The 10,731-nt window shown below is 37.1% G+C and overlaps 1 protein-coding gene across 1 annotated transcript; it reads left to right on the top strand.

Moving 5' to 3' along the window:
• The first annotated feature begins 6,865 nt into the window (after window positions 1-6,865).
• Window positions 6,866-10,452, top strand: LOC120138357 (AP2-like ethylene-responsive transcription factor ANT). Its single transcript, XM_039153842.1, has 10 exons — window positions 6,866-7,635; window positions 7,718-8,369; window positions 8,471-8,553; window positions 8,742-8,750; window positions 8,836-8,924; window positions 9,005-9,078; window positions 9,148-9,198; window positions 9,296-9,372; window positions 9,651-10,319; window positions 10,395-10,452. The coding sequence occupies exons 1-9, from the start codon at window positions 7,317-7,319 to the stop codon at window positions 10,316-10,318; spliced, it is 2,022 nt and encodes a 673-aa protein (XP_039009773.1). The 5' UTR covers window positions 6,866-7,316; the 3' UTR covers window position 10,319; window positions 10,395-10,452.
• The last annotated feature ends 279 nt before the right edge of the window (window positions 10,453-10,731 follow it).

Here is a 10,731-nt window from a genome sequence, read left to right as displayed (position 1 = left end):
CACTACTCGGCTACCCTCATCTTAAGTCTCCATACTTTCCTATCAGAGGTCATGTCCTCAGTAAGGGCTAAATCCTTCAAATCAGATCTCAAGCAGTCTTCCCACTTCCGCCTTGGGCGTCCTCTCCTTCTGGCACCGTCGACTGTAATCGACTCTACCCTCCTGACCGCATACGACGGTTGTCGCCTAAGGACATGCCCAAACCACCGTAGTCTTCCCTCCCTCAATTTTTCAGATATATGCAACACCCCCAAGGACATCCTAATTGCAGAGTTTGGTGTCATATCCCACAGAGTCCTACCACATGCCCATCGAAGCATTCTTATTTCTGCGGCTTCCATCCTCCTTACGTGTGATCCTTCTTGATTGCTCAACATTCTGATCCATACAGCAGCGCTGGTCTTATTTCCATTCTATAAAATTTTCTACAATGGTGAAGACAATGCAAACTTGCTTCAAGGAGTTTCTAAAATGCAATGACAACGACGAAAGATCGAGAGCTATACAAAGATATAAGGAGGCAAAGTGGGAAGCCAAGAAAACAATGGCTAAAGCAAAGGATAAGGCATACGAGGAAATGTATAAGAGATTAGACACCAAGAAAGGACAAAAGGGCATCTTCAGGCTTGCAAAATCCAGAGAAAATAGGAAAAAGGATCTAGGTAGCATTAGGTTTATTAAGGACAACAATAGTGTTCTTTTAGTGAAAGATCATGATATTAAGAGGGTTTGGGGTAGTTACTTCTTTGGCTTATTTAATGACGGTGCCTCTCCCTGTAGAGATAGTACCGTTGATGAGTCATCCAACCATCATACTACGGCCAATGACTGCCCTACAAGTAGGATTGAGTTTGAGGAAGTCAAAATGGCTCTTAGAAAGATGGGGAGGGACAAAGCTGTTGGTCCAGATCAAATTCCTATCACTGTGTGGATGGCCTTTGGAGAAGAGGGAGTTAAGTGGTTGACCAACATCTTTAATATTATTTTAGAGACTGCCAAGATGCCAGAGGAGTGGAGAGAGTCTACGGTGATACCAATCTCTAAGAATAAAGGAGATCTCCAACGTTGTAGCAACTACAGAGGTATTAAACTACTCAGTCATACCATGAAGCTATGGGAAAGGGTGATAGAGGCTAGGTTGGGACATGTTACTAGGGTTTCGAAAAACCAATTTGGCTTTATGCAAGGCAGGTCTACTACGGAGGCGATTCATCTTCTTACACGGCTTATGGAGAAATACAGGGAAAAAATAGAGATCTTCACATGGCGTTCATTGACCTTGAGAAGGTGTATGATAGCGTTCCCCGCGATACGATCTGGAAGACCTTGAAAACGAGACGGATCCCAACTGCTTATATCCGAGCAATTCGTGATATGTATTGTAGATCTACTACTTACGTCAGGACTACAGTTGGCGACACCGAGGCATTCCCGGTAGAAATCGGACTCTACCAGGGGTCGGCACTTAGCTCTTACATCTTCGCCTTGATTATGGACGACATCTATTGTACGACACCAGACGGTGTTCCATGGTATATGCTTTTCGCTGACGACATTGTCCTAGTTGCTGAAACAAAAACTGAGCTGAATAGTAGACTGGCTGCCTGGAAGACTGCTTTGGAAGAAAAAGGTCTAAGGATCAATATTGAAAAGACAGAGTATTTATGTTCTCATTTGATAAAACATGGCGTGGAAGCCGTCTATTGCTGACTTTGAATGGATCCATGCTCAAAATTACATCTCTTATTTCATTGTTATCCACTGGTCGACATAGTTCTTGCAAAGTTTCTGGGGACTCTTGAGGATATAGTCCCCAGATTGGATAAATATTGTCGTCCCTTCCATTGTTGGTGTAAAGTTGTTGAAAGAATTCCATAGCCGCTGTTTTTAATATGTATGTTTTGATCCGAGAAGATCGTATCGTCTGGCATCTTCAATGCTGTTATTTGATTCATCTTCCGTCGTCGAATTGTACTCGCATAGAAGAATTTTGTATTTTTGTCTCCTTGTTGTACCCACTTGCTTCTTGATTTGTGGAACCACATGCTTTCCTCGTATCTAAGCACCTTGTCTAGTTCTTTCTTCAGTTGTCGGTCTAAGTCTAACAGTCTATCGGAGTGCTTCTGTCTGAGTGCACAATCTATCCCTCGTATTCGTACAAGTAGTTCCTTCTTCTTTCGAATAATGTGGTCGAAGACATTTACGTTCCATTCTTGCACCTTAGTTTGGAATGTTTTAATATTGTTCATGGCATCCCCTTCCTTATCCCAGATATCAGAGATGAATTTTCCAAACTCCGGATGGTCTTGCCATGCGGCTAGAAATCTAAACGGCCGTTCTGCTGTTGTAGGCTTCGTGTAATCAAGCTTGAGAAGAAGCGGGCGGTGATCCGACCCTACCCTATCCAAGTGTAAGACCGTTGCCATGGAAAATTGATTGGCTCCATATTGGTTGATGAAACATCAATCCAGACGCTTGCTTAGTGAGCCTCTCTTCCATGTAACGTCTGCACCATTGTACTCTACCTCTATCATACCGCTATCGTAAACAAATTCGTTGAAACGTCTGCTAATCCCAGATCCCAAGGCTATACAACCATGTCGCTCCTTGCTAATTGTATTCCCCACCCATAATCCATTTTCTATTCGGTGTGGGTTCTAGTTTAAGGAGCTGGTCCCATAACTGCTTTCGTGTTGTAGCGTTTGGACTCGCGTATACGGCTGTAGAAGTTAACCATTCTTGACTTGATATTATCTCCAATAGCCCATGTATGTATTGGTTGGAAATCTCTAAAATTTCTACCTCAACCGACTCCTTCCACGTTAACAAAATTCCGCCGCTAAATCCACGAGGTTCAACTCGGAAGGAGTTCGGAAAACCAAATCTGCTTTGTCAGCTGATGGTCCCCTGACCCTTGTCTCAAATAACACTATCTCTGGCTTCTGTAGCTTACAAAATTCAGAGAAATATCGTCGGAACTTTTGGCTAGCTGCGCCCTGACTATTCCAAAAAATGAAGTTAATCATCATTAACTTGATTAAAATCCAATCTTTATGGCCTGCTCTTATGATAGGAGCTTCAGCTACTTCCACCTCGTATAATGTCGCATGGGTTTCCATTTCTTTATGTGGCGTTTGGTTCGCTCGAATGTTTATGAGGAAATTGGAATCTGTGAAGGAATTGACTGTGAAGGAATTGAAATCTGTTAGGAATTGAAATATAATTTCATATTCTGTTTGGTTCGCAGACATATAAGATGAATTTGATTTCAGTAATGTAAAATGATAGAATTGTCCTTGTTTTTTTTACTTTATTTTAGTTTGTTTTACAACTTACATGTTGTAATATATTATAAAAAATTAAAAAATATTAAATTTTCATTTTATTGATTGATTATTCATTTCAATAAATTATAAAAATCATTTTTATTCAATAATTGAAAAAAAACTATATATAGAGAGGTATTATTGTAATTATTCCTAAATATATAAGGTAAAATTATATATTTTTTTCAGGTCAGGTCCGATTTTTTTTCACCCTGAACCCGACCCGAATATCACACTTAAAAAAACCCGACCCGAAAAAAAATAAAGTTTCACCCAACCCGATCCGAATATATGAATTAGAAATCCGACCCGACCCGACCCGAAATAATAAAAAAATATTTTTATTTAATAAAAACAGTGACTTAATTGAAAAAATTATATATAAAGAGGTATTATTGTAATTATTCGTAAATATATAAGGTAAAATTATATATATATATATTCGGGCCAGGTATTTTTCACTCTAAACCCGAACTCGACCCGACCCGACCAAAATAAAGTTTCACCCGACCCGACCTAACCCGAATATATGAATTAGAAACTCGACCCGACCCGAAATAATAAAAAAATATTTTTATTCAATATATGAATAAGTTACCAAAAGATTGATGGGGGTGATATGGACAAATTTCATTTCCCTCCAACAAGGGAATTGAATTCCATCAATTCTTGGATGGAATTCACTTTCCCTCATTTGATGAAAAGTTGAAGCCATGAGAAATTCCAATTCCCTTGGAAAACTTGAACCAAACATGGGAAAGTGGTGAAATTAGATTCCAATTCTCTCTAAGGGATTCATGCCAATGAAACACCACCTTTATTTCCAAATGAGTTTTTGTTTCTTGTTTGAAATGAACATAGAAAAAATGTTAAATTATTTTGTTTTATGTACTCTTTTTATACATTATAATAAAAATCTTATGTTAATTCAATTTTTTTTATATAAGAAGTATTAATAAACCAAACGAGTAATTTCTTTAAAATTTTGATCACATAAACATCATTTAATTTTATATTAATATAAATATATCCTTTTCCACATATATCTTAATTGTTTTTTCAGTGAAAATAAATATCTATATATCTTTTATCTTTCATTTTATTTAAATAATACTATATTTTAAAATTTTAATTAAAATAGTGTCATAAATTAATGTAGAACGTCAATTCAATTAAAAATACAATAAATTTTATTAACGGTTAGTTTAAGTGGTAATCAGCTTGATATCACTTAAGTAAGATCTCGGGTTCTAGTTTTTGTGTATGCTAAAAATTTCATTAGGGAGACTTACCCACCAAAGCCAAGTATGCGACGTGGGTTGATCCAGAGTCACGGCTAGAGATGGCAAGCGGGTACAATTTCGTGGATTCCGCACTGCACCCGCTCCAATTGGGGCGGGGATAGGTATAATTTTAGTGGGTAGTGGGCGGGTGTGGATTTAGAAAGTGATACCCGTCGAGGGTAGTGGGCGGGTAATGGGTTTGAGACCTTACCCGCCCCGCATCCACACCGCATCCACCCGCCCCGCATCCGCCCGCTCCTCATCCGCCCGCCCAACTAAATATCCATTAAATTTGGACCATTATGAATTTAGGTATAATTTTAAGAGACTAATTTATAAATCTTAATATTGTATAAGATATAACTTGTAATTTAACCAAATATTATGGATAAGTTTATGCATAATTTTTTCTTTTTTCAAACCTCTCGTTACTGCGTCGATCTTTCAAACCTATGGTCTCCACTCTCCAACTTATTCAGGTACGTTTCTTCCCTTTTTACTTGAAATTTAATTTTTGTAAGAGTAATTTACGTAGTCATTTTATTTTAAGCTCATCTGCATTTCGTTTTAAGAGTTTAATTTTTATTTGCTCGTACTGATTTTTAATTATTTTTTAGATTCATCTCAATGTTTGTTTTAAGCTTAATTTCTTAATGTTATATAAATCATTATCTTGTGACCGAGCACCCACGTTTTAGGCCAACATAGTAAGATCGTTGCTTCTCAAATCTCCATTTTTAACGCGACTGAATAGAATTAAGTGTTTCACTCGTGCTTCTCAAACCTCCATTTTTAACGCCATTGAAACTAACTTTTTCAAATTCAAATTTCAACCGAGTATTTTGCAATATTGGTGTTTTATGAAAATGATGATTGTAATATTGGAGTATCATATGTCACAAGTATTGCCTGAAATTTTAGAATGTTGTGCCAAAGAACAAAAACATTATGTGTTTGTCATTTATGTTTCTAGACTTTAATTATGTCTTTTATTATGGTGTTTTATGTACTTTAAGATCTATATTAACACATAACTCATATAATCATTGGTTTATTTTATTATGTTTATTAATATATGTGTTTATTTTTTGTTTGTCGCTTATGTATAAGTTAAGTTTGCTGTCAGGCGGGTCTAGTCGGGTATGTCTCTAGTGGGTAGTGGGTGTGGGGATGGATTTGAGAATGTACTCGAGTGGGCGGGTGTGAATTTGAAACATTTTACCCATCATGGGTGGTGAGCGGATGGTAGATTAAAAAATATTATGTGGGTATGAGGATGGGGAAGGGGTATCCACACCTGACCTGCCCATTTGTCATCCCTAGTCACGGCGAAGCCTTATAATCAAGAAGGAAACCAAAAAAATATATAGTAAATTTTTAATTTTTATAAAATATTATATAATATATTAAAAATAGTTTTAATATTATAATTCATTATATAAATTTTTAAAAAATTATTACTTGAATTTAGTTAAGTTTTGACTAAGTGAAAAGATCGAAGTTTTATTTATTTTTTATATAAATTAAAATTCTATTTGAGGAAAAGAGAAATATATAGACTTTAAACGAAGGAAAATAAAGTACTTTTAATGAGTATAACTTAAGGGAATATTTTAATGGTGAACATCTTAATGGTGAACATTGATTATTTTAAGTCTTTTAAAATTTATAATAAAAATTATTATTTTAAAATATTTTTATATTAAATAATAAAAAAATATCATGTTATACAAAAATAATAATAAAATAATCCAGATTAATTAACACAGATTAATTCAAAAAATTAATGAGAAAATTTTAAAAATTAAAAATACAATAAATGAAATAATAGATAATAAAATTGATTGAGAGATGATATAATTTACCCTTGAGTTTTATTTATTTATTTTGACAAAGCTTAAAGTTTTATCTTCAATTACCAGGTTCGATCTAATTTTAATGAAAACTATGTTAAATGGAATGGAAATGAAAGGTGTTAACCTAATTAGTAAACATATAGATTTCAAATTGGATTCCCTTTGATATTGCAGGGCGTCACAGAGGAGCTGTACTGTGAATATGAAGTGACTGGACAGGCAGTGTCTGCACGTCAAATCTATCCTCCGCGGTTGAACTGTAAATATTAAAGCAAAATAATACCTTCTCCCACTCATCCCCACTAATATTTAACCCTCTATGTACTCTGGCTAAGCTGCCATCAACTTGATAATTCAATTATTTCTGGGTTTTTCGTTTTCCTTCTGTGTGTAAGAGGATACGAGAGGAACTTACATGAGAGGACTCGAGCGTCTGAAGGAAGATTTAGAGTTCTGTTTGTTTCTGTTTTTTTTTTCCTTAAAAAAGAGCGTGTTTTTAATTTTAAAAAACAAAGTTAAAAAAGACGTGGTCTTTCTCACATACACAGATCCCTATGGAATAAAAGGAACAACCCCTCCCCCATTTCCAGGCAGCATTGCTTGCTTGAATTAATTCCTTTTGTAACAGTTTAGAGAGACCATTTTTGTTCTCTTTAGAGCGAGAAAGGCCCTTGAAATGTTGTTGCAATGAGTTTCTTTTCTGTCTAGTAGACAACAAAACATCGACGTTTCAAATGGGGAAACAGGCAACAGATTTCTGTACAATTAGTTTATTTTCGCTTCAATGATTGAGTTTGCCTTCAATCTGGGTATATAAACTGCTTAGAAAGAAAAGCAAGAGTGAGAAGAAGATGAAGACTATGAACGACGGTAGTAACAATGGCAGCAATAATAACTGGCTGGGTTTCTCTCTTTCTCCCAACATGAAAATGGAGGTACCGACTGATCCCCAACACCGTCATCATCACTACCATCAGTATAATCAAGCTTCAGCAGCTGCTGCTAATGTTGTTCCTACAAGCTTCTACTTTTCTTCTTACTTAAACGGGCCTGGAATCTTCTATGGAGTTGGAGAAAGTGAAGGCTTTCACGCCCCATTGTCTGTCATGCCGCTTAAATCAGATGGTTCTCTGTGCATCATGGAAGCTCTTAGCAGATCACAATCGGAAGGTATCTTCGTTTTCATTATTTGTATGCTTCTCTTATTTGCTTTTTCCTTATGTTAAAACTTATATATCATTTTCTGTTGAAGGGATTGTGCCTACTTCATCCCCAAAACTGGAGGACTTTCTGGGTGGTGCAACAATGGATACACATCAGTACGGAAACCACGAAAGGGAGACGATGTCTCTAAGCTTAGACAGCAGCGTTTACTACCACCAAAATGCAGACCATGAAACAAACAGGCAACATTCTCTGGACCTTCTGCAGGAGCCATTCAGGCAACAAGACCAAAACTTTCCTGTTCAAACGCATCCTTATTATTCAGGTATGGCTTTTCAAGGCACGTATCAATCATCACCGTTGGAGGAAGAGGCCAAGGAAGGCCTACTTGAAGAGTGTGATGCAATGCCTTGCTTAAAAAACTGGGCCGCTAGGCACTACTCTGCGCATACTTCACTTGAACAACAGATGGCTACTAGCATGGTTGATGATGCACCAGCTTCGGTTTCTGTTGGTTCAATCGGTTGTGGGGATTTACAATCTCTAAGCTTGTCAATGAGCTCTGGTTCTCAGTCTAGTTGCGTTACAGCTCAAAGACAGATCTCACCTACTGTCACTGAATGTGTGGGCATTGAAACAAAGAAGAGAGGGCCTGCAAAAGTGGCTCAAAAGCAACCTGTTCATAGGAAGTCAATTGACACATTTGGACAAAGAACCTCTCAGTATAGAGGTGTTACCAGGTCAGTTCATACTGTTTAACATGATTATATAATGAAATGTTTTTATGTTTTTCTCTTGCCTTTGAATATTAATAAAACTTTGTTGAAATTTGTTCCACCAGACATAGATGGACGGGTAGATATGAAGCTCATCTATGGGATAACAGTTGCAAGAAGGAAGGGCAAACCAGGAAAGGGAGGCAAGGTTTGTCTGAAAAGCAAAAGGCCAAAAATAAGAAAAGAAAACACACGCACATTTACAGTATCAATTTGGAAGTATTCCTTCTTTTGACTGCAATTCATTATCCATCTGTCTTAATGATCTGACGTGTTTATTAATTCCTTGTTGGTTCTCCTCGTTGATGCCATTTTGATCAACTCATGCATTACCAGTTTATCTTGGTAAGCTTTCTCTTAACCAGTAAGTTAATCAGCCTTGGAAATAATCATCTTGTTTTAATATTTTTTAATTAATCATGAGTTTCAGGGGGTTATGACATGGAAGAGAAAGCTGCTAGAGCTTATGATCTTGCGGCTCTCAAGTATTGGGGACCCTCCACTCATATAAATTTTCCCGTAAGTCAAAAATATTTTAGAAAATTCTTATTAAAGAAAGAATCTATGTGATTCATTCTTTTGGGTTTTGATCTCGGCAGCTTGAAAATTATAGGCAAGAACTGGAGGAAATGAAGAACATGAGCCGTCAGGAATATGTTGCTCATCTAAGAAGGTTTCCGATTGTTGCAATTTTTGTTTACTGTGTGTTGTTGAGATGCTAATGCATTCACTTGATTTGCAGAAAAAGTAGTGGATTCTCTAGAGGGGCTTCAATTTACAGAGGAGTGACAAGGTTATTATTGCTTTTCAAATGTGGATACCTTTTATTGTATTGATTCTTTCTTCCATTTTGTTTAGATTTCAAGTATTGATTCTGTCTTTTGTAATAGACATCATCAACATGGAAGATGGCAAGCTCGCATTGGAAGAGTAGCTGGAAACAAGGATCTTTATCTTGGAACATTTAGTAAGTTTTTGATTGTTTATGGATCTGTATGTAAATATATTGGCTCTTGTTTGGTGGCCTAAAAAGCTGTTTTTTTATGACATCTTTGCTCCCTATGATTATGCTTTTTATAAGGCTGAACTGATTACAGTTGCTTTAAAAATTGTACATTTCCAATTTCATTTGCAATGAGCTTTTTTTAAAGGCTGTTTTCTCTGAGGCGTGTTGATAAAGATGGAAAGTTTAATCTATTTTTTGCCTTCAATTCCCTTTGTGTAACATAAAATTGTGTATTCCAGGCACCCAAGAGGAAGCAGCTGAAGCATATGACATTGCGGCCATCAAGTTCCGTGGTGTTAATGCTGTGACAAACTTTGACATTACTAGATATGATGTCGAAAGGATCATGGCCAGCAATACTCTGCTTGCCGGAGAGCTAGCTAGGCAAAACAAAGACACTGATTCGATCAATGAGGCCAATACACCAACGCTACCCAATAGTGAGACCATTCAACCTGAGGGTAAAGAGAAGAATTCGGATTGGAAGATGTCATTGTGTCAATCGTCACAGCAACAAGCAAGTGTTTGTGGTACTGTCCAGTCACTTGAACCGAAGTCTGTGAGTTCCGGAAATTATCGAAACTCAACCTCCATGGCTCTCCAGGATCTCATTGGCGTTGATTTTGGGAACTCTACACAGCTAATGGTGGACGAGTCATCCAAGCCAGGAACTGACTATTCCAACCCATCATCGTTGGTAACCAGTGTTACCAACTCGAGAGACGCCAACCATGCTAAAACAGGCTCTACGATGGTCTTTGCCAAGCCACCCACCGCATCGAAGTTCATTAGTCCGACAAAAAATGGTGTTAATTGGTTCCCATCATCAACAGCAGCCCAACTGAGGCCTGCTGCTGCCATTTCAATTGCTCACCTGCCCCTTTTTGCTGCCTGGAACGATACCTAGAACCCCATTTTTCTCCTGTTACTGAAAATATGGAAGTTTTGCATGAAGAAACCGGTGAGATAGTTTTGGGGGGGGGGGGGGAGGCAAAGTTTTGATTATGTCTACTAAAAGTGCAGTTAACGGGAAGGGAATTTGGGATCCATGAAAAAGTGTAGGAGACTTTTACTTCCGTATTTCTGAATTTGTAATCTTTTGTGGCTCATATTAGAATGAAGAATTTACAAAATGGAGGGAATAACATAGGGGGCCTAGTGATGCTATCCACTATAACAAATGAATCTACTTCCCCCCCACCCCCTAGTTGCTGCCAAGTGCAAAACCAGCTCATGTTTTCTCAATAATGAAATCTTGCTCTAACAAACTTGTAATATATCTACCATTCTAGCTATTTCAACGACCTAATAACGATCTAC

This window comes from Hibiscus syriacus, unplaced genomic scaffold (assembly GCF_006381635.1).
Source record: "Hibiscus syriacus cultivar Baekdansim isolate YM2019G1 unplaced genomic scaffold, ASM638163v2 tig00110684_pilon, whole genome shotgun sequence".
Lineage (NCBI taxonomy): Eukaryota > Viridiplantae > Streptophyta > Magnoliopsida > Malvales > Malvaceae > Hibiscus > Hibiscus syriacus.
The sequence above is the reverse complement of the archived record's forward strand: the minus strand, read 5'-3'. Positions and strand labels throughout refer to the sequence as shown.

Bases quoted from the DNA above. Each gene is read 5' to 3' on its own strand.
- LOC120138357 (XM_039153842.1), top strand. From the start codon at position 7,317: ATGAAGACTATGAACGACGGTAGTAACAATGGCAGCAATAATAACTGG. The intron at 8,925-9,004 runs GTAAGTCAAAAA...TGATCTCGGCAG, and splicing joins CCACTCATATAAATTTTCCC to CTTGAAAATTATAGGCAAGA. The intron at 9,199-9,295 runs GTTATTATTGCT...CTTTTGTAATAG, and splicing joins ATTTACAGAGGAGTGACAAG to ACATCATCAACATGGAAGAT.